Source organism: Colobus angolensis, unplaced genomic scaffold (assembly GCF_000951035.1).
Source record: "Colobus angolensis palliatus isolate OR3802 unplaced genomic scaffold, Cang.pa_1.0 Scaffold176, whole genome shotgun sequence".
Taxonomy (NCBI): domain Eukaryota; kingdom Metazoa; phylum Chordata; class Mammalia; order Primates; family Cercopithecidae; genus Colobus; species Colobus angolensis.
Genome location: NW_012114888.1, coordinates 182113 through 206767, shown reverse-complemented (window position 1 = coordinate 206767; position 24655 = coordinate 182113). Strand labels below are relative to the sequence as shown.

General features: G+C 40.1%; 1 protein-coding gene across 2 annotated transcripts in view; it reads left to right on the top strand.

Moving 5' to 3' along the window:
* The window catches only part of MAOB (monoamine oxidase B), a 120142-nt gene extending 102794 nt beyond the window's left edge, over window positions 1-17348 (top strand). For both annotated transcript variants that reach the window (XM_011938654.1, XM_011938655.1), the window contains 7 exons: window positions 2606-2702; window positions 4069-4122; window positions 5722-5779; window positions 8579-8676; window positions 14521-14632; window positions 15235-15297; window positions 16346-17348. In XM_011938654.1, the coding sequence (XP_011794044.1) occupies window positions 2606-2702; window positions 4069-4122; window positions 5722-5779; window positions 8579-8676; window positions 14521-14632; window positions 15235-15297; window positions 16346-16498 (635 nt within the window). In that variant the 3' untranslated portion in view covers window positions 16499-17348. The remainder of the gene's footprint in view (window positions 1-2605; window positions 2703-4068; window positions 4123-5721; window positions 5780-8578; window positions 8677-14520; window positions 14633-15234; window positions 15298-16345) is intronic.
* Window positions 17349-24655: the final 7307 nt, after the last annotated feature.

Sequence of the window (24655 nt, the reverse complement as noted above, 5' to 3'; positions counted from 1 at the left end):
AGAAGTTGATTCCAATCCTCATGAGCGACTTTGAGGGGTTCAAGACTTCAGTGGAGGAATTAACTGCAGATATGGTGGAAATAGCAAGAGAATTAGAATCATAAGTGGAACCTGAAGATGTGAGTGAATTGCTGCCATCTCATGACAAAACTTGAATAGATGGGGAGTTGCTTCTTATGGATGTGCAAAGAACGTGGTTTCTTGAGATGGAAACTCCTGGTGAAGATGCTGTGAACATTGTTGAATTGACAAGAAAGGATTTAGAATATTACATAAATTTAGTTGATAAAGCAGTGACAGGGTTGGAGAGGATTGACTCCAATTTTGAAAGAAGTTCTACCGTGGGTAAAATGCTATCAAACAGTATCACAGGCTCCAGAGAAATTTTTCTTAAAAAAAAGAGTCAGTTGATGTGGCACACTTCATTGTTGTCTTCTTTTTTAAAATTGCCACAGCCACACCAACCTTCAGCAACCACCAACTTGATCAGTCAGCAGCCATCAACATAGAAGCAAGCCCCTCCACCAGCAACAAGATTACAACTCACTCAAGGCTCAGATGATTGTTAGCTTTTTTAGTAATAAAGTATGTTTAAATTATGTGCATATTTTAGACATAATTCTATTGCACACTTAATAGACTACAGTGTAGTGTAGCTATAACTTTTATATGCACTGGGAAACCAAGCAATTTGTGTGACACAATTTGCTTTATTACTATATTCACTTTATTTCTGTTATCTGAAATGAAACCCACATTATCTTTGAGGTATGCCTGTATTTTGTTCAGGAGGGAACTGAAGAAGACACTGTTATCCAGGATAAGCTGCAATTGTTTCTCCAGTTGTTCTTGACGGGGGAAAGAGTCTTTGAAGGGCATGTTTGAAATGAGGGTTTGGGATTCTATGAATTTTAGTTATACGTGTCCTCTCTGCTCTGCCTCCAGATAATAAGTATACAATCATGTCATCTGCAAACAGAGACAATTCGACTTCCTCTCTTCCTATTTGAATACTTTATTTCTTTCTCTTGCCTGATTGCCCTGGCCAGAGCTTCCAATACTATATTGAATAGGAGTGGTGAGAGAGGGCATCCCTGTCTTGTGCCAATTTTCAAAGGGAATGCTTCCAGGTTTTTGCTCATTCAGTATGATATTGGCTGTGGGTTTGTCATAAATAGTTTTTATTATTTTGAGATACGTTCCATCAGTACCTAGTTTATTGAGAGATTTTAGCATGAAGGGCTGTTGAATTTTATCGAAGGCCTTTTCTGCATCTATTGAGATAATGATGTGGTTTTTGTCATTGGTTCTGTTTACTGATTTACGTATGTTGAACCAGCCTTGCATCCCGGGGAGGAAGTTGCCTTGATCATGGTGGATAGGCTTTTTTATGTACTGCTGGATTCGGTTTGCTAGTATTTTATTGAGGATTTTCGCATCGATATTCATCAGGGATATTGATCTAAAATTGTCTTTCTTTGTTGTGTCTCTGCCAGGCATTGGTATCAGGATGGTGCTGGCCTCATAAAATGAGTTAGGGAGGGGTCCCTCTTTTTCTATTGTTTGGAATAGTTTCAGAAGGAATGGTACCAGCTCCTCCTTGTACCTCTGGTAGAATTCGGCTGTGAATCCGTCTGGTCCTGGACTTTTTTTGGTTAGTAGGCTATTAATTATTGCCTCAATTTCAGAATTTGTTATTGTTCTCTTCTTCCTGGTTTAGTCTTGGGAGGGTGTATGTGTCCAGGAATTTATCCATTTCTTCTAGGTTTTCTAGTTTATTTGCATAGAGGTGTTTATGGTATTCATTGATGGGAGTTTGTATTTCTGTGGGATTGGTGGTAATATCCCCTTTATCATTTTGTGTTATATCTATTTGATTCTTCTCTCTTTTCTTCTTGATTAGTCTGGCTAGTGGGCTATCTATTTTGTTGATCTTTTCAAAAAACCAGCTCCTGGATTCACTGATTTTTTGAAGGGTTTTTGTGTCTCTATCTTCTTCAGTTCTGCTCTGATCTTAGTTATTTCTTGTCTTGTGCTAGCTTTTGAATGTGTTTGCTCTTGCTTCTCTAGTTCTTTTAATTGTGATGTTAGAGTGTCAATTTTAGATCTTCCCTGCTTTCTCTTGTGGGCATTTAGTGCTATAAATTTTCCTCTAAACACTGCCTCCAGATAATAAAGAACTACTTAGAATAAGTGACTTCTTATAAAATGTCAGTGTTCAGTCTCTTCTTTTTTACAGTAATGAACTGGTATTTCCTGTATACATCTTTGGATTTATTCTGATTTCTTGTGAAAGAGAAAACAGGGAGCCCAAGTATTAACTGCAAGGAAAACCAGTTTTCATTAAATGGTGACCTAGATGAATTCCTAATATTGTATGCTTTATTCTTTGCAGAAAAGGGCTTATGGTTTGATTTTTTTCAAAAAATGCTGGCTACTTAGCCCTCCTTTGACATCAGTTTGGTTTGCCTTCATATGTTTGGAGTATGACATGCTATATTTGGCCTTTGGGCTTCTCAAGTTTAAAAACATGCACTTCATTATATCTGCAATGGATAGTTTGATAGAGTGATGAATATGCTGTTCCATTTTGCTGTTCTCTAAGATTACTGTGGAACCATGATTATTGAAGGAGAGGAAGCTCCAGTTGCCTACACATTGGATGATACCAAACCTGAAGGCAACTATGCCGCCATAATGGGGTAAGGCACAATTATGGTGTTGTGGTTGCTATTAGTGTTGACAAGGTAATCACATACTATTAACAAATGTGCCCCAAACTTTGTTAAGTGATGTGTTTTTACCCAGTGGCACTATTTTTCAAATTCAGCAGTATAAAAATTATTACTGGTTCTTTTCTAAATAATGTCTCCCAATGAATAAATATCTAGGTAGGAAGCAGAATACCAATAATATTTTTAAATTTTTGTGTTAATTTTCTATTAGTATTTAGTGTTGGGGGTAGAAACATTTTGGTGACCCATCTTTTGTTGAAGGCATGATAAAAAGACCTGACTTGGGGTGTTTTACTAAGAGACTTCTTTTTTTTTTTTTTTTTTTTTGAGACAGAGTCTCGCTCTGTCGCCCAGGCTGGAGTGCAGTGGCCGGATCTCAGCTCACTGCAAGCTCCGCCTCCCGGGTTTACGCCATTCTCCTGCCTCAGCCTCCGGAGTAGCTGGGACTACAGGCGCCCGCCACCTCGCCCGGCTAGTTTTTTGTATTTTTAGTAGAGATGGGGTTTCACCGTGTTAGCCAGGATGGTCTCCATCTCCTGACCTCGTGATCCGCCCGTCCCGGCCTCCCAAAGTGCTGGGATTACAGGCTTGAGCCACCGCGCCCGGCCTCTAAGAGACTTCTTATGGAGGCTGTGTGGGCATCCATGTTACTTAATTGGGATGCTGAGATTTCTGAGTCTCAGTAGAGAAGAGCCAAGACCAGCCTAGTCTTCAGCTTTCCAGGGAAGACCAGCACATGGGAAGGGAAGACCAGGATGTCCTGGCCCAGAGAGGTGGTGACCTGGAGTATCCAAAATTAAGATGAGCCCTAGGACATGTATGAGTTTATCTCAGAGAGAGCCAACGGTCAAAACAGGGAGATCAAAGCCAATTGTAAGTTGAAGGCAATCATGGAGCTAGAAATTGAGATGGAATCTAGAAGATTGGGTGCTAGGGAGACACCACGGTGGAGACAAAACCAAAGAGCAAGGACTGGATGAAATTGAAAAGGCTCAGACATAGCCTTAAGTGGGCATTTGAGGCCCAAGGATTATTCTTATTGACCACCAGCTGGGTGAGGGGAAGTGGGTCAGCCATAGTGTTATCCAAGGCAAAAATTATGGCCAGTTATCTACTTTTAGTCGCTTGACTCCTTGAAGTTAGAAAGTGCTCTTCAGTGTCAGAAATTTGGCATGTAAATCAAAAACTTTGAACGTAAGATAAGTTAATATATAGTTTGTTTCTTTTGGTAGACTTTTAACTGTGTAAACTGGGCACATGTGTAGCTACAAAAATGAGGCTAGGATGAAAGCAACCATTAATTTCTCCCCTTTTTCTTGTTTGTATGTCTTAGATTTATCCTGGCCCACAAAGCCAGAAAACTGGCACGTCTCACCAAAGAGGAAAGGTAACAAAAGAAGTGCTGCTTCTTTCGTTTCTTCCTTCCTTTCCCCCCACTCTGTCCCTCCCTCCCTTTTCTCCTTCTTTCATTCTTTTCTACCTACTTGCCTGCCTTTCATTTTTACTTAACTTTTTAACTTACAGACTGCCTAATTATGTGTGTATTGCCAATGCTACTTGTTTGTTATGTTAATTATAAGGGTCTTGTTGTAAAAGACATAGTGCTGATAACTTAAGAACCAAAGTTTTCAAATTAATATTTATTGAGTTTATTGTACGTAAGACACCATGCTAGGGGCTATGGAGAATATGAAAATGGATATAACCCAGGGACTGAAAATTTGCTTGGAAGGAGATAAACCAGGTAGAAAAATTACTGTGTTGTGGGGAAGTCTGCTCTACATAGTACATGAATGATGCATAACAATTACGGACTATAGGTACAAAGGGACTAATTTCTCTGGAGGTGGCACTTTCTTCTTGCAATTAGTGTTCACCACTGCCAATTATTTATTCCCACACCACTGCTAATAATCTATTTACCAGGAAAGAGCTCCTGAATTATATTATGATGCATGCTTTCCGATTCCATCAGGTTTCTCCTCCATGACCAATGTTACCTCTGCACATGGCCAGGGCTGTAGCGGTCTGCCTGGTCCTCTTCCCTAGAAATGTCCCCACTAGAATATAAGATCATTAAGGTAGGATGTTTTGTCTGATTGGCTCACTGCTGGGTTTCCAATGCCTGGAACAAATCTTTTCGCACTTTGCCTTTTGATCCTGTTCATGGCTTATTCATTTTATACTATAATAAAATTTTATCTTTTTATGTAGTTAACTTTATCCATTTTAAAACCATGGTTTCTGAATATCTATCATGCATAGAAAAGGCTTTCTCATTCCAAGATAATTTTTTTAGAAATCACCCATTCTTCCATTTGTTTTATGGTTTCACCTGTTAAATGTAAATCTTTGATTCTTCGGAAATATATTTTGGTGTAAGAAAATAATGTAAGCATCCAACTTTATTTCTTTCATGGGCAGCTGTTTGTCCCAGTGCCATTTCATTGAAAAATGTCTTTTCCCTGTGGGCTTAAAATGTCCACCTTTATGAATTCTAAATTTCCTTATATATTTGGTTCTACTTCTGTACTTATTTCTTTGCTGTTTCTAGCCATTCCTCTGCTTGCAGCAAGTTACTTCATTCGTATAAAAACAAAGAAAAAGACAGAAAGAGAGAGAAGGAAGAGAGGGAAGGAGAAGAACTTAGTCATTTTCATAAACATTTGTTTCATAAACATTTTGTTCATAAACAAAAGGGCTCCTGGATTTAAAATAATAAAATAATACCATAATTCAGGCAATGCATCACTTTACTTTCTTGAAGACTTACCAGCAATCCTGTGTGATTAATATTTGTGACCTCAAAGATTTAAGACACCTGAAATGGAACAAAATGCTTTGTTTTAAAAAATTAAAATGAAGTGTTGGAGTGAAATCAATGGCTCATGGAGTCTTTTTTATGAGGGGATAAATGCTTCTTTCCCACTTTTTCTTTCCTTCCCTTCTTTCCTTTATTTTCACTTTTGCCTCTTTTCATTCACAGGTTGAAGAAACTTTGTGAACTCTATGCCAAGGTTCTGGGTTCCCCAGAAGCTCTGGAGGTAAGGCTGCTTCCCAACCCTATACTAAGGGTGAGAGATCTTTCTTTGTCCCCAAGGGGCTAGCAGGGATAGGTTGATGCAAGTTGGGGTCCTGAAGTTAATGTTTTTCCCAATATATTTGGAGAGGCATCTACATAGGACTGGTCAATTTACAAGTGGTTCCAGAGAGTGTGGGTCCTGGCTGTGCTGGTGGCAGGTCAGGGACCTTGCAACATGCTATGGTTTAGGTGATGCTACATTGTCCCTGAATTCAGAGTTTCTTCTTGGAAGAGGGCATTGGGTCACTCTGCTTCCAGTTCTGTTAGGAGGGTAAAAGAGGGGAGCTTCTACTACCCATAGGAAGATCCTAGATCCCGGTAGCCAGGATGGGGATGAAAAGGGCTTTTTCCCCTCTTTGGTGATCTTATAAAAAGGGCAGAGTCTCACTCCTGTACATAAACCTATACCTACCCCATGCCCCACAGTTAAAAAATAAGATTACCTGCCCCCACTCCTGCATGGCCCCTTTTCTGCCTTGTTTTACCCTTGAACATGAGAGATGTAAAGAAGACAGGCTGGCTGTCTGTCTGCCAGTTGAGTTTTCTAGACACATTTGGAAGTAGCCTGAAAAAAATGGTGATCTTCAAATGAATCAAGTAGAACTCTAAGGTGGTTAAAGGTGGGATGGGGGCAGGGTAGGGGGCATTTGGTGACAGTCAGAGGGCCCAAAGTACTCATAACAATTACCCATAATCACCTCCCTCATCAATATTTAAAATGATGAATTGGCATTCTCATGACATTCATCAGACTGTTAAGTTTTTAATATTTTGACATAGACTATGCCACCTTTTGAAAGTGATTATTAAATCCAGTTATCTGTGAAGCATTTGAAGACAATGGAGACCAATGTACAAATGAGCAGTTAATGCATGAGAAAAGTCTAAGGAGGAGGCTGAGAATGTTTAACTTGTTAAGCCTCTTAAATCCAAATCTCTGTAGTATATACCATAATCTAGTTGAGCAGCTACATGACTTAGCCCTATTACTCTAACACTTACTTTGCTTAGCTTTGGAGTGATTTGCTTCCTCCTGGTCAAGTTGTTGTGTCTTTCAAATTTGTCATTTTTGTTCACTATTTTAAAGTAAAATTCTCTCACTCCCTCCTTGCCCCACCATTGCAGATCTTCTGTACTTGATACAGGCAAAACACATGCTCTTGATGTTTCTTGGAATTGTTTCTCAGCAAATAAACTAGAACAATTAGGGAAACAATATGAATGAGGAATATGCTTTGCTTTGCTTTTTTTTTTTTTTTTTGCTTTCATATACCATTTAGCAAGTTTAGATATAGGCGTAGCCTCCAGGCTCAAGGATATTGAGTAAAGTATCAAAACAAAAAATACAGTATATACTCACTAAAAAAAGCACTTAACATCTGTTAAAAATTATTAGTTTTCTGTTTAAAAATGCCATTCAATGGTAGAGGTTTGGAGAATAAAGAGTGTGGAGTTGATTAAAAAAAAAAAAAGCCATTCAAGAGATTTCACCCTGGTAGGTATTCAAGCTTTTTGAAGTTGCATTCTGAGACACTCCCAGGCTAAAGCAGTTTGTTAATTGAAGTTCCTCCAACAACTCGTGAGATGGGAGTTTGGGGAAGTTCAGTTGGAGAGGAAAGCGTTTGTCCTCATGTTTTGAAAAAGGCTGATCATTTTTCATTTGAGAAAGTCTCTTTTCCTAATAAGGGTGTGGATGATTAATTCCTGATGATAAAAATAAGTTGGTCCTGTTCTTGTTTGCTCTTGGCATGGAGAGGGCCACTTGTTTTATTTTTACTTTGGTGTCTATTTTGTGGAAGGAAGAAATTCCTGGGAACAAGACACAGTGAAAGATAAAGTCCACCCTTTCTTCTTATTGGTTGCAGACAGCCAGAGAAACTTGCTTAGGAGGTGGATGTAGCCATCAGGTGCTAGGAGGTGTAGCATGGTGATACCACAGAAGACCTGGAGCCACTTAACCCATCAGGCAGAACCTCATAATCATGCTTTGTAAATAGGATGCCTTACAAATGACTGTCCGAAGTCAGCTGTGTGATTGCAATTATTTTAAACAAAATATTTTTCAAAATCTCTCTTTAAAACAAACATTGTTTTCTTAAAACTTGCTACGTTGATTTTATCTTTTTGAAGGTAATGCTTAATGATAAAGCTTCTGTTTGGTTACTTTAAAGAAGCATTTGAGCTTTACAAAGTCTTGGCCAGTTTTGCCTGTTCGTGGCAAAAACAAGTTTTTCAGACCAATGGTCATTTACAAATACCACCATCAACAGAAGTGCTTGCCTGCCACAAAAATGTAAGTTTGTCTGTTCAGCTTCCCTCAAGAAAGCTCACCTCCACCAAAACATGAACCTGATAATCCTTTTTCTTCAACAGACATATTTTTCTGCCCTTTTTTCCTATCCAGCCACTCCAGTAAGCATAAATCCTTTTAAAAACTTTTCTTGAAACCATCAGGCACTAAAACTTTTTCATAGGTAAGACCAAGGTAAAAATGGAATTAGACTATTGCAATTTATGAACAATACTTAAGATATGAAGAAACCAAATGAAAAAAAAATTCTAAAATCTGAATTTCTTAGAAGCTTATTACCTATAACATTTACCTGCCCAAAGACATACCTTTTAAAACATCAGGATAATGCAACTCTATTTCTGAAATACATTGGTTTGACAATACAAAGCCTACTAAACTGTTCGATTTATTCTAGGTTAGATAGCTTTCTCTGTGTCTCCTTCAAGTTTTTGTCGCTCTGTCTTGCAGCCAGTGCATTATGAAGAAAAGAACTGGTGTGAGGAGCAGTACTCCGGGGGCTGCTACACAACTTACTTCCCCCCTGGGATCCTGACTCAATATGGAAGGTAGAGTAAAAGCGTGCTAAGCTGTGACTGAAATCCCCTGCACCTGAAACCAAACCCTAAATAGGTTCAGGTAGCTCTTCTCCCTTGTTTCTTATAAATACAAAAAAAAAAAAAAATCCCCCAATTTCCTTTGTATCTTATGAATGAAATTGTTTATCTTATGAATGAAATCATGTATCTTATGAATGAAATCATTATAATTATACATACATCTTGGTGCTGCTTTTCAATTTTAATTTTTCTGGAAGGGCAATTCCAATCAATATAACCATAGAAGGTTTCAGCATAAGAATAGCATTTTACCCCATTCTTCATGATGTGATTATTACACATTGCGTGCCTGTATCAAAACACAACATGTAATCCATAAATATATACACCTACTGTGTACCCGTAAAAATTAAAAATCAAAAAAGAGTAGCATTTTAGGAAGTCCAAGGGTTCACCCACAGTCTCAGAAGAAGTGTCCTTATACTGAGTTAGGACTCAGTAAAACTTCCTCAAATGCCACGTACAACTGCCAACATGGGGACAAAATTATAAAAACAAAATGAGTTCTAGACTGGGCATGAAGAGACTTTAGTCCCAGCTCTGATTCTACCAATAACCAACTTTGTCACGCCAAACAGGTCACTTCTCCTTTCTGAACCTCACTTTCTTAGCAAGTGAATGGGAAAGGACAAAATGATGTACAGTGAGCAATAATCAGTATGCTCAAGAAAGTTTGAATTTTTTTTTATTTTTTTATCCCAATCCTTAGATGCTGGGAAGTGTGAGTTATTTTTTGACATCCTTATTGAGACATAATTCACATACCATACAATTCACCTATTCAAAACGGTGCACAGTTCAATGGCTTTTAGCATTCACAGTATTATACATACAAGTATGTTGTTTAATTTATTTGATGACAATAAATGAACTAATAATATAGCAGTGATTTTTATGACAATCATAATATTACTAAACCAAGCAATAATTTAATGCCAAAAGCTTAATCTAAACAGAATGAGAAATGTAAACTAGTGAGTCAAAGACTGTTGAAAGTATGCAGCAAACAGAGGGGGTAAGTGGAAATGGCTAATCAATCTGTCCATGAAAACTGGTCAAATAAGGATTAAAACCTGCTTATCAGAAGATACATAATAACTTTGGTTAGCACTTTCTTTACCTGCTTGAAGATGGCAAAATATTATCCAAGAGAACATTCTGGGGCCAAAGGGCAGCACCTGATAAGCTGCTGGGTCTTTAAGTTAATTTTTAGATACGTTGACTGTATTAGTCCGTTTTCACGCTGCCGATAAAGACATACCTGAGATGGGCAATTTACAAAAGAAAGAGGTTTATTGGACTTACAGTTCCTCATGCTGCTGATAAAGATATACCCAAAACTGGGCAATTTACAAAAGAAAGAGGTTTATTGGACTTACAGTTCCACACGGCTGGGGAAGCTTCACAATCATGGCGAAAGGCAAGGAAGAGCAAGTCACATCTTACGTCGATGGCAGCAGGCAAAGAGAGAGCTTGTGCAAAGAAACTCCCATTTTTAAAACCATCAGATCTTGTGAGATCCGTTCATTATCACGAGAATAGCACAGGAAAGACCCGCGCCCATGATTCACTCATCCCCCAACGGGTCCCTCCCACAACACGTGGGAATTATGGGAGCTACAATATGAGATTTGGGTGGGGACACAGAGCCAAACCGTATCACTGAGTGTAGAATATGTCAATGGTATTTGTTTCAGTCTGCGTTTATTGGCTAAGTGCCAACCATTTGCCAAGCACTGTGCTGAAAACTTCAATACCAAGGACAGCCTCCCTGCTGAGAAGGAGCTGACAGTGTTGAAGGCTAGGGTGGGGATGGGGAGAGGACATGACATCAAAAATTGACTCTACAGTACTGACATATGTCCCTGGGAGGGAATAAGGATAAAAGAGGGCACTACTGTATCACCACTCAGAATGTTACCACTGAGGTAAATGCTGTAATACAGGGGCATAGAGATACCACTGGGAAACACTGAGGCACAGGCTAGCCTTACTTAGAGAAATCTGAGAAGGCTTCATAATGCACATACCACCTGAGGGTTGTAGGAGGCAGAGAAAGGCTATTGGGGATGCAGTCTATGCAGATGGAATGGTATGAGGAAAACGCTAGGATCCCACAGGTTTCTGGAAGATCTGGGGAAGAACTTTGCATGGATGGTGTATTAGGCCATTCTTGCATTGCTTGAAATAAATACCTGAGTCTGGGGAACTTATAAAGAAAAAAGGTTTAATTAGCTCACAGTTCTGCAGGCTATACAAGCATGGTGCTGGCATCTGCTCAGCTTCTGGTGAAGCCTCAGGGAGCTCACAATCATGGCAGAAGGCAAAGTGAGAACAGGCAAGTCACACGGCGAAAGCAGGAACAAGCAAGTGTGGTGAGGAGAGGTGCCATACACTCTTATGTGACCAGATCTTGCGAGAACTCACTATCATGAAGAAGCCACCAAGCCATGAGGGATCCGCCCCCATGATCCAAACACCTCCCACCAGGCCCCACCTCAAGCATTGGGAATTACAATTCTACACGAGATTTGAGCAGGGACAAATATCAAAATTATGTCAGATGGGCTATGGGTGATGTTAGGGACAGAATGGAGAATCAGACCAAAGAGGGAGGAAGGACCCTTTGCCCTATATGACGCATTCAGGAATACAAAACTTGATATTTCAACAGAGAACAGCTATCACTGCATTACTTTTGTTTTTGGCTTTGTTTTAAATCAGAAGTGTGATATGATTCGATTTCTGACTACAGAGTGGTGAGTTTTATGCTCAATTTCATGAAGAGTGTCAGGAAAATACCTTTTGGTTTGGGGAGCAAAGAGGACACTTACCTAAACTGGCCTGATCCTGACCATGTGAGAGAAGCAAGATAAATCCCATCGTATCTGGCATTGGTGGTGATACAGTAATGCCTTCTTTTATCTTTATTCCTTCCCAGGGGTATATGTAAGGCTTCCTATAACTACCTTCAATTCGTAGGGTAGACTCTAAGGCACAACTTAGCTTAACATAACTCCCAGCTTGAACAGAGACTACCTGCCCAATTTCTCTTGACTCTTCAGGTCCATGGCATTTAAGATATTGCAATAAGTTTTATATTCAGAGCCCTGGAAGTTCACAGTACATGTTCTAAAGGAAGAGAGAAGACAGAATTAACAGTACAACTTGGTAAAGAACTAAATGTACATTTCTCAAGAAATTTTTCTTCTGGATAGAGTGAAAAAATGATTGTCGTGATTATGCAGTAAAACTCATAAGCCACAAGAAATATACATGGAGTTCTACTTTTTGATGTCCTATAATCTTTTGTAAATATATACTGTCTATTCACGCACCTGCAAAAGAAGGGGCAGGTGTTTTTCTTACTTGGTTGTTGGATATTTTTTTCCCCTAAAGGAACGTAATTTCCAAATGACAAGTGGAGGGAAACTATCTCTTTGTTTAAAATTAATTGTTGGTTTTTACATTTTCTGATTGATAGTATGATTAGTTCTCTAAGCCTTTGTTCTTTCTTCTAATATTTCATTCTTACAGTCTAGCCAGGCCTCCCAGAGGTCTCCAACTGGGGTTAGTTTTCTTCATTGGAAAAAAAAGTAAACATGCAGTGAAAAATGGCATTGTTTAATCAACATGGGGAAAGTCAATCCACCTTATCTTGCAGGAAGTGTTCCTTCCTGAATACCCTTAGACGCTCTATAATTACAGATTTATTTCATATGTTGTCATCAATATACTAATACAGATGTTCCTCAAAATATGATGTGGTTATATCCCAATAAATCCACCACAAATTGAAAACATTTTAAGTGGAAAATGCACTGAATACACCTAACCTACCAAATATCATAGTTTAGCCTAGCTACCTTAAACGTGCTCAGAACACTTATATTAGCCTACAGTTGGACAAAATAATCTAACAGAAAGCATATTTTATAATAGAGGGTTGGATATCTGAGTTTTAAATATGGTATTGAAAGTGACAGACAGAATGGTTATATGGGTACTTGAAGTATGGTTTCTACTGAATGTGTATTGCTTTAACACCATCATAAAGTTAAAAATTATAAGTCGGAGACCATCTGTATTCTATATAATATCTCTCCTTGTATTTTCTTCTCCTCTTTTTGATGACTGCAGTCAGAGCAGGTGAAAGAAAACCCACCAATGCAAGCCAGCTCTTTTGGTTTTCTAATAAAAGGCCCAGTGGTGTACAGTGTTGACTAAGATGGAGCATGGGTGCTAGCTCTTGACATTGCTTATCAGATATAAGAGAATCCTGAGACAGAATGAATAATGGCATGTTGATGGTGCTTTCCTTATGGTATTTTTGTCAGAGCAACAATGAACTGCCCCTCTTACAGGCCATGTGCTAGGACATTTCAGTCCCTCATATAGCATGTGGGCACTCTACTAGTTATTAAATATTATAGGGTGATGATACACCAGGCAAAGAATATAAAATGAAAACAGAGACTTTGACATTTGGTAGACATGGTTCAAATCCTGGCTTAGCTATTTTCTAGGAGTGTGGCTCTTGGCATATCACTGAACATTTCTCCAAGCCTCAGTTTCCTCATGTGTAAAATTAGATAATGATAATTTTAATTGATAATAGTAGCTACATCACAGAGTTCTTTAAAAGACTGAAGAAGTAATGCAGTAGAGAGAGGAAGTGTAACTAAGTGATTAAGACTGTAGGTTCCAGAGTCAGATTGCTTGTGTTCAAATACCAACTCTGCCACTTGCTAGCTGTGACCGAGAGCAAATTACTTTGTCTTTGTTGCTGGTTAGGTTCCAGGAAGCAGACCCTGAAACAACGGTTAGCAGACAGGATATATATTAAGGCATGCCCTTAGGATTGGCAGCTGTGGAAGGGAGAAGGAAGCAGGAGTGGGCATAGGGAGAACTTGGGCTGCAATGCAGTTCCAGAGAAGGCCTCAGCTGACCCCAGAGGGAGTTCCAGAACTAGAATGGCCCTTCAGAGTGGGTGGTCTCAAGTTGGAACTTGGGAATCAGGTATTTACAGCCTATGGTGATCAGTCACTGGATGCAACTGCTGCTGGAAGGAGGCATGACCTAGGTGACATAGTTTTTTTTAGCAGAGGCAATCTCCAAAGAGGGCTGACATCAGTAGGCCCTCTTCTGGCAGCACTCCCAGCAGCTGGGAATAAGTCTTTCATTCTTGAAGGGGGCCTGCGTGGTTCATCACAATGTCCACCACAGTCTACCTCCATATTCTCATCTGCAAAATGGGGATAATAATAGTACCGACCTCACCAGTACAGGCAAGCGTTCAAGGAATAGTAGTCATGGAGCCATAGTCAGACTCTCAGATTTGTTAAATTTTACTGATGGAAAGGGTCTTAGAAATCAGTGGACCGTTCGCTTTAAGAGGCAAGGAAGCCAGAGCACAGTGAGAGGAAGTGATTTGCCAAGTTCACTAGTGGAATAACCACAGAGCCAGTGAGCCATAAAGGGAGCCATGTGACTGGGCTTATACAGTCCCTCACTTCATGTTGGTGAAGCAAATACATAATTTATGTCCATTAAATGTCAGCTCCTTCACCTGCAACTCTTGGTGCAGGAATGAACTTTGGCTTTTATTCCATTTTGTTTGTGACAAGGACCATGCAAGAGCTGGAGGAACCACATAAACATTATTCCAAAATTGCCAATGTCCTTCTTCATTGTTTAGAATCTGAGGAAGCTGACCAGCGTTGGTCTTTATGGGAAAACTTTTCTCTGACTCTCTGAGACTGACCACTTTTGCCTCTTTGCTTTTATTCCAAGGGTTCTACGCCAGCCAGTGGACAGGATTTACTTTGCAGGCACCGAGACTGCCACACACTGGAGCGGCTACATGGAGGGGGCTGTAGAGGCCGGGGAGAGAGCAGCCCGAGAGGTAGGGTCCGGCGTCACAGATTATGGGGAAGGACGCAACTCATGGTCCGGACATGTAGGTCAAAGATATCTGAGAGCCTGGAGACCAACTCTCAAATAACCCCTATCTTTAGACCCATAAAGTACCATTTTAACTATTGTCTCAGGTGAAGTGAATACCTTAGCTCGAAGTAATAATGAAAATACCTAACGTGTCACCCAAGGTAAAAAGAACCCATCGGGCAAATGATCAACCTGACTATACTTGAAAGATAACCTAGGTCTGATATTCTAGAACCAAACGTGCTTCTATTAGGACTCAAAATTCAATTCATTTCACAGGAAAGATTTTCTGACAGTTCCTCTGATCTCATCCCTCTCTGAGGTGTGTTCACAACTATTAAAATTTATGGTAAGCCTAATGATTGGAACCTCTTACACCACAGGAGAAAGACTTTTGGTGCCTCTTAAAGGTTGAATGGAGTGTTCTGGCCTTTACCTTGGTGTTTTTGGTGTTTTTGACGGATATCTCAAGAGACAGTTACTTAGTTCTTTATTTAGGGAGCAGATTAGAAGAAAGATGGTGTCACTTTTGCTATTTGCCAATGTGTTCTTTTGTTTCAGATCCTGCATGCCATGGGGAAGATTCCAGAGGATGAAGTCTGGCAGTCAGAACCAGAGTCTGTGGTAGGCTGTTTTATTTCATGAAATTAGATGTCTTTTCTCCAAAACCCATCATTTGCAAGAAGAGCACACTTGTATACATTCACATACCTTTTCCTAAGTGAGTCAACTAAGTGATTTACCTAATTGATTTCAACACGAATGTTTAAATAAGTATCATGGGTTAGGGCAGAGGTGAGAGATTTAGATGAACTTTGATAAATTTGTAGCTGCCACATTCATTACAGATTATTAGGAAAAAATATTTTTTGATGAGGAGGGAGACATTTCTCAGAGACTTCTAAAAATAATAACTCAATAAATGCCAGTCGAATAAATATCTAGCCTGGTGATTCTCAACAAGAGGTAGGAAAAGAAAGGAAAGTGTGTTAGCATCTCCCGTCCAGGGACAAACAGAGGGAATGAAATGGAGAATATTTATATTAAAATTTTGTTTTTAATATACTCATAAGTTTTGTAAAAAAATCCTAGGAAGTTTTCCTGGCTGGAAGGAGGGATGTATAGAGGTTAGAGTGAAAACACACTTTAGAGGACAAGGTCACAAAGTTCAGAATTATTGCTCTATCCTTTTAAGTGTGAAGTCAAAGAGAATAGGCCTGCCACTCCAAAGTCATTCTCTTGGTGCTTCTGCCAGGGATGGGATTGTGGGCTGTGAGGACCACTGATTCATTTACTAACAAGTGTTTATGGCACACGTGTTCTGCATCAGCCATTGTGGCAAAGGCACAGCAGCATTTTTGTGGAGCTCAACATCTGGTGGAGAATGCAGATGATAACCAAAAAGTACAGAATAGTGAAGAAGACATGCTGAGAAAAAAATGCAAAAGGAAAACGTCATCCTAGGCTGGGGGCTCAGGAAAGAAAGCCTCCCTGAGGAAGTGAAGGGTCCAGTGAGGAAGACAGAGTAAACAGTATAAGCAGAGGGAACATCGTGTTTAATGGTCTAGAGGTTGGCAAGAATGGGTCATGTTCAGAGAGCTGGAGGAAGTACAGACTTTCTGGAATAAAGTGCACAAGCCCTGTACTAATATCCAATGTTTTCTGAACCCAGGACGTCCCTGCACAGCCCATCACCATGACCTTCTTGGAGAGATATTTGCCCTCCGTGCCAGGCCTGCTCAGGCTGATTGGATTGACCACCATCTTTTCAGCAACGGCTCTTGGCTTCCTGGCCCACAAAAGGGGGCTACTTATGCGAGTCTAAAGAGAGAGGGTGTCTGTAATCACACTGTCTTCTTACTGTATTTGGAGTATGGGTTTGGGGAAAGAGTTGCAGTAAAGTTCCATGAAGACAAATAATGTGGAGTGAGGCAGGGAGCGTGAAGTAAGTCCAACTCTGACTGTAAAATGCATGGTATCTCTTTCTCCATTGTGGCCGCTGCTTAGTGTCCCTTACCTGGCTTAGCGTTCTGTTTCAACAGTTTCCAAGTTTATTGCCCTCAGAATCTTTAGAATAGTTAAATTGGCTTGTTCAAGGTTCTTGCTGCCCCACAACACACCTTGCCCATGCACAAGCAATGAGTTTTTTCCTACCACTGTGACTTTGTGCTTGTTCTTCCTCTTACCTGTAATAGCCTCACCTTCCCAAGTTCTTTGCATTTGTCCTTAGAATACTGTATTGTTACAGCTGAAAGACATCAAAGACCATTTAGTCCTCACCTGTTTTAGAGTTGAGCAAACTGAAGCCGACAGAGGTGGAACTTAATTACCTAAGAGCCACAATAAGCCACTATTATCTCGGGGACTAGAACACAAATCCAACGCCTTTCCCACCTCCCTGGATGTATTCCCCAATTATCCTCCTTCACTCCCTGTTATTGCCACTGATGGTGTCCCCTTGTGTGGATTTACTCTGTGCTAAGTTGTCTTACACTACTCAAATGCTACTCAGTATATAGCCTTAAGTCTTACTGTTTTGTGCAGTGTCCCCAGCTGATTTTAGCTTTTTGGATGGTAGAAATTTTATCTCTTCTTCCTTTTGTATCCTCCATTGCATCTTCATACAAAGAACAGTACACATTTGGGTAATTAAAAATAAAAGTTGATTGACCATATCTGCTGTCCTTTCTTTTTGGATAATGACTTTCAAGCTTTGAATAGATCAAATCAAGATCCAGTATTAGGTATATAATTGTGACTTTAAAGCAGTTAGTCAAAATTTCCTTGAAGCCTGGATGATGCATGCATTTTGATTGCATGATCTATCATGGTGGCATATGTGTGAGCATGTTGAAAATGATTTATAATGATATGGTAAGAATGCGAAAAGACACAGTACCTTGCCTTCACTACCCCAAAAAATACCTGTCAAAATAAATGACATATTAATAAGCAAGATGCTTAAACGATTAAGCTAATTATAAAATTTCAGTTGACATTTCATATTCCTTCTTGGTGCAAAGCTTTTTACTAGGTACACTCATTAATTTGAAACTGCAGTTTCACAGTCCATTAAATTTTATTTGGACTATTTTTTAAACGATATCATCATCTCAAAGCACTCATACCTCTCGACTCCCACTGTCAGCTTTCATCGGGATGTCTTTTAAATCCATAAATGGTCATTCTTATACTCTCGTTTAAAAAATGAAGCTTATTCTCAGCATAAGTGAAATTGAAGAAATCTCCCAAGATTAATTAATAATAGTATGCAGTTTCGGATTTTACAGTGGCATTAACATGTATGAATTTATGGGAAATTTAGGGACTGTCTTACTCTATTTTGTGTTACTATAACAAAATATCACAGACTGAGTAATTTATAGTGAACAGAAATTTATTGACTCATGATTGTGGAGGCTGGGAAGCCCAAGATCGAGGAACTGGCATTTTGCGAGGGCCTTTTTGCCGTGTGGCAGAAGGCATCACTTGGGTGAGAGAGAGCAAGAGAGGGCTAAACTCATCCTTTTATAAGGAATCCACTCCTGTGATAACAAACCCACTGCCACGATAAGAGTATTAACCCATTTATGAAAGTGGTGCCTTCATGACCCAAACATCTTTCATTATTAGGTCTCATCAAAACCACTGCACTGGGGATCAAAGTTCCAACACATGAAGTTTGGGGGATACATTCAATCCATAGCAGAGACTAAATGGGAAAATTAAAGAACCCACCAAGATTTTCTTTGTAACCATGTTTTTAAATCTCTCTAAAAATGTACATGGCAAGGGGTGTCTTGAGCATCTTCTCCAAAAAAGTCTCCCTAAAAGTTGATCACATTGTTAGCTCTAATGCATCTGCTAAGAAAGAGTCAAGGGCTGGCCACAGTGGCTCACACCTGTAATCCTAGCACTTTGGGAGGCTGAGGCAGGCAGATCGTTTGAGCTCAGGAGACCAGCCTAGGCAACATGGTGAAATCCCATCTCTAGAAAAAAATGCAAAAATTAACCAGGCATGGTGGTATGTGCCTGTAGTCCCAGCTACTGGGGAGGCTGAGGCAGGAAATTGAACCTGGGAGGCGGGGGTTGCAGTGAACTGAGATCACACTCCAGCCTGGGTGACAGAGTGAGACTGAGTCAAAAAAAAAGAATCGCCTTCTCCAAAAATGTCCTAGATCACTCATTCTCCAGCTGAGTGAGGTGTCCCTTTTCTTTGCTTTCCCAATGTCACATACGTTGACCTCTTGTTCTGTGCTGACCACATGATATTGCAATTGTGTCATCTTGTTAAGTTACATGATTTGACTGAGGTGTCAAGTTACGTTAAATATCAGTTACCAAGGTGAGTCCTGAGATAGACAAAAATAGAAAACTTCAAAGGAAATATATTAAAAAAAAGTTTTTTTTTTTTTTCTGTTGTAACCCCTCACCAGTTCTGAGAATATAAAAGTAGTGGAGAGGGTTTTCGAAGGGGCAGATCTGTAAAGAGATCTCTTTAGAGAGAGCTGCCATTCTCTGGGTCCAACACAGCACAAAAGGGAGGGATGGGGACGCTGCCTTCTCACTCCGAGTCTAGCGAGAGGAGCATCAAGAAAACCCCTTTGAGAGCTTGACACACCTCTGAAGAATCAAAGCCCTAAATTCTGCTCAAGATAGTTTTGACCAGAGAGTTAGGGGCTGCCACAGCGACTGCCAGAAAATATATGCTAAGCAGGGATTAAAATTGTCTACCCAAAGGAGAGGCACTGCCTGTTTTGTGGCAGTCAAAGTTACAGCCAGAGGGAGAGTCTCTGAAGAAAAAACATCCAAAAGTGTCCTCACAAGAAAGAGTTAGTTCTCATAACAGCTAGCCTTGGATCATATAAAACTATCTTATAAGAAGACCAGTCAAGTAGGAGTGTTCAGTAAACCACTTTCCCTCATTTCTTTCCACACCCAACCCATAAAGTCCCAGAATCCACAGTTTAAGCTAAGCAAGGAAGGAGTACAGAAGGAAAGGAAAAGCTTACCACATGCCCCCTGCAAGACTGCACAGCTGTCCCTGAAGCTGGTCTTAACTGGAAGAGGGGAGAAGACTGAGCTCTAAATCAAGTTCAGAGACTTGATCATTCCACAGTATTGGACATCCAAATTACTGAATTGAGACTGTGGTTTGTGACTCAAGGAAGTCATAGGATTGTCTCTTATTTAAGAGGAATTGATGATAGAGTCATAGACCTGCCAGGGTTTTCAAATATAAGAAATGGAGAAACTTCTCTCACTGAGCAGGTCTAAATGAACAGTGGAAGACAAAAAATAAAGTGATTTATTTACATCCCATTCAATACACTGGTATTATTATCATCTATTCTTGAAAGCAGAGATGGTTTTCTATTCATCTTTTCATCCTCCATATCTCCTGTGGTGCCTAAGCCATCATAATGTCTAAAAAATAATAGATGAATGGATTCTTGTAATTTTTATTTTAATTCTGAATTGACAATCCTGTTATACTTACTCAGCAAACAGAACACCCCTATGCTGTTTTGTAGAAAGCCAACTTAAAATTTTTGTCATATTCATTTTGAAGCGTCAATTGTCTTCTTTACTATATTTCAGTTGAGATAGCACTAACTGGTTGGATACAGTTTCCTTCTTGGGTAGACTGATGGATCTAAAGCTATGCTTCTCAACTGTGAGTGTATAACAAAATGATGGAGACTTTGGAAAGACCTCTTGTACCTAACTAAACACATGAAGAATTGAATATAGCAGGCTGGTAGGTGGTGAGTGTCTTCACAGACCTTCTCTGTGAAGGTCATAACCAAGCGCTAAGAATTACTGGTTCAAAGATGCAGTAAAGCTTGGAGATCTGGCATTGAGCTTTTTTCACAAGACTACTGCTCAGCCTCCATTCTCTTTCACTTACTGAGCTATATTGGAGTAAAAAAATATATGCTAATAACATACTTAGAATAAAAGCAAACAGTGTTGCTCCCTAAAAGTTAAGCATCTAGGCCGGGTGCGGTGGCTCACCCTTGTAATCCTAGCACTTTGGGAGGCCGAGGTAAGCAGATCACTTGAGGCCAGGAGTTCAAGACCAGCCTGGGCAACATGATGAAACCCCGTCTCTGCTAAAAATACAAAAATTAGCCAGGTGTGGTGGTGCATGCCTATAGTCCCAGCTACTTGGGAAGTTAAGGCAAGAGAATTACCTGGGAGGTGGAGGTTGCAGTTAGCTGAGATCGTGCCACCACACTCCAATCTGGGCAACAGAGCAAGACTCCATCTCAAAAACAATTAAATTAAATTAAATTAAAAGTTAAGCATCAATTTAACAAGTAAAGAGTGATACATGTTTCCTAGATCATAAGAACTACTTGATTAAAGAAAGACTATCTTGATTGGAAGGCATGGTTGTCTTGAACTGGGTAACCCCCACAAGTAGAGCCTCAAACAAGGGCTTTTATGGAGACCATTCACTCTGGAAAGTGATCCCAGGGAGTAGAACTGTGAAACAAGGAAGGTGGGAGAACCAATCCAAGGGTGTGTTATTGAGCTGGTCACTGCTGTGGGATACAGGGACTCAGTCCTTCTGGGGACCCTTTGAGGAGTCTTGCACAATGTACCCTAGAATAATTAAAGTGTTCCCTGGAATGTTAACTCCCTTGAACTTCCAGGTTTGCCCATGAATTGGAATAGCCACTGGGGAAGGTGCTGATGTCAACTTGCACATCTGGTTGCTGTGTCAATGGCTAGAATAAAAAGATGGGCTGAGAGGATACAGTGGTGCTTAAGAGGTGTGATGTGTAGGAATCAATATACAACTTAAAAGAATTTTATTGAAAGAAGCACGGTATTTCATTTGTTTATTTTTTCTTTAAATTTTTTTTCTTTGTCCAAGGGAGAGACATGTTGAATCTTAGAAAAACAACCTGTTTACATGACAGTCTCATGGATATTTTAGTTATAAAGAGAACATCTCAATTTGGGATCTTTAAGGCTTTACAGCTGGGATAAATCCCATCTATCAGTAAGGTCTCATGCCAGAAAGATGTCTAGGAAACATTGAATGTTCGCCATGCCTGTGGTTCCCTTTTTAAAAGTTGGTCAGAAGTGAATGTTTGCAGAAATGTCACCTGGTTTTTTGACCCTACTAACTGGCCACAGCTGATTGGACTAGGATTGATTCCTGAGTCAAAGCACTCTATAGGTGTCCAGTGGTCCATAAGTTGACCTGGCTGAAAGCCTTTCTATGACAGTGGTGAAGACAACGTTGATACAAGGAGAGAGCAGGTTAAGTCACAGGGAATGGGAGAATGAAGCCGAAATCTGAGTGGCTGCTGTGCCATGTGACCTATGGTGGCATCTCCATAGTAATGACCAATGCTCTGGGACATCATGAGATTTGAATGAACCACAGTGGAGCTAATCTCCTCTACTTGCTGACTGCCCCTAGTTTTCCTATGGAAACAGAGTATACCTAACAGAGACATCTTTTCTCTGCTAACAGTCACCTGCCCTCCCGCCTGCTTCCTTTCAAACGTTAACTCTGCTTGTCCCCAGTTACTAGTCCTCTGTCATTGCATACCCTTTAGGATCTTGTCTCCTGGCCAATATGTTAGGATCACTTTACTTCCTTCTTAGCCTTGGCCTCAAACTAAGAAGGACAGGTCTTATACGAAAGCAATGGTAGTTTTCTTACCCACTCCTCGTTTCAATAATGGAGTAAATCTTACAACCAAATAGAATAATCTAGAATGTTCTGGACTCTAGGAGAATGTGTAGAGTTTGTGGAAAAGGGTTCCTCGCTCTTAAAAACAGACACGTGAGAAAACAGATGCATTCTATCTTCCTTAAGATGTTACAAGTATCTGGATGTGACATTTATAATTGCTACAGCCATCTAATTTTTAGGCCAAGGATGAGGTCCATACACAGAGAAGGTTAAGGCCAAAAAAGTTACAAAGAAATCAGACATCAGCCCTGATACACCCTTCTCCCAGCCTATCCAATTTTAGCAAGTCTGGTCATATGAGAAATAAATTCAACCATTTTGAATACAGGCTTTCTGTTACAGTACAGAACATCCTAAAAGATCCGCCTCACTTGACACAATTTTAAGACTTTCTTATAAGATTGCCTTTGGATAACAATAATGCTTATTATTAATTATATTATTATAACAACAGTTACTTTTATTAAATATTAATTACAAAATGCTGTACATCATCTTATTTTATTCTGATTCCACTCCCATCATAGGGAAAATCCACCCTGTGAGACACTTAGTGATGTGGAAAGTAGGCTTCTGTGTGGTAAGAGTGAAAGCAGTAGACTATCTAGGAGGCCTGGAAAGTTAGTTGTCCAGGCCAGAGACTCTGGTGGCTTGGTCTAGAGTAACACAGATACAGATCCGTGGAGATCCATGAAGATCCGAGTGGAGGTGTTGAGTAGGCTTTTGGCTATGTACATTAGAGTTCCAGGGAGAGGTTGGGGCTGGTGATATAATTTGGGAAGCTGTGGGATTGAGTGTAAACAGAGCAATATTTGAAGATGAGTCCTGAGACACCCAACCATTAAATGTGAAATGTTCAGTATCTATTTACTCAATTACAAACAGCTGTGGTCCCCAAAAGACATATATATCTAAGAGCTCTGACAAATTATGTACTCAGATTGCAGCGATTTCACTGTAATCATTCATTATAATCTCCACTATTGCAGCTTTTCAGCGATTATAGTAAGCTGAAGTAAAAAAGTGAGTAATAATTGTTTTAAAATCTTTTAAAAACATTTCTGTTATATATTTCTGGGGTTTGGACACCTGGTTAAACAACCTGCTACTGTATTTATGTATTTGCTTATTGTCTGCTACTTCCCAGAGAATTTGAGACAACATCCAGCAACACATTTAAATACCAAGTTAACAAAACAAAACACAAGGAGATGGTGTGTGAGCAGTAAGTGGATGAGGAGAAGGTGGTCACGCAGGTGGGCACAGGGAAGGCCGACTGCTGTCTAGGTAGGGAATCTGAGGGACTCCAGCAAAGACCCATTGACCAAGACCTGAAAATGTTTTTGTTTCATTTTATCACACTGTCTGAAATGTCACTTCAGAAATCCTCTTAGACTGGGGTCTATCAAAATGCACCTTTGGCCCACCAAATGGATTCCTGGCACATCTCACTTTAGTGTTAATAAGCTTTATCAAATTGTGGTCAACTCAGGAAAAAGGTCAACTCAGGGAAAAAGTCTACTCCAAAGATGAAATTCTGGGCAACACCAGCACAAGGTGACTTCAGGATGTTGGAAGACTCAATGATTCTCCCTTCCCTATCACCCTCTGAACTCTTCTTTCTGTTGGCCTCCTTAATGTCAGCTCTTCCTCATGTTTCTCCATGATTTCCTCTGGAGAGCTTTCAGTGGGTGACTGTCTCCTTTTTCAAGATCCTGCTGATGGTAAGAAGAGGACTCCAAATATGTCCAGTACTTCCCAGGGGTCAGCAGGCAAGCTAAAATGACACTTTTCATAGCTTGACCTCAGAAGGTTGGGTTCCCTATTTGAAACGGCTCTATGAAAAAGCGGATGGGCGAAAAAACTAGAACAAAGATAGGAAAGCGAGGAAGGCTCTGATAATTTCTATAGGCCTTTGGTCCACCCAGCTGACTATGGCCCAAGAAACTTCCCCTGGGGCTTGTACCTGCGGGAAGTGCTACTCCCTCTGCCTTAGGTGTCCTGCCCTATTGTCAGCCTGGAGAATTTCTACACTTCGTCTTTAGCCACTCAGCTCCAGAATTTCCTTTTTTTGAGAAGCCAATGAGAGGAGAGTCACCTGGGTCCAGTGAGGCTCTTTCTCCACCCCAACCCATCCAGACTGGCAGTGCCAAAAACGCCATATGCCCAGCTTAGTAGGGTGAGCCAGATAGGCAGGGAAGAGCAGCAGGGTCCTAGTGTTGCTGGCAGATTATTCAATCGAGGCTCTCCAGAGGCTAATCC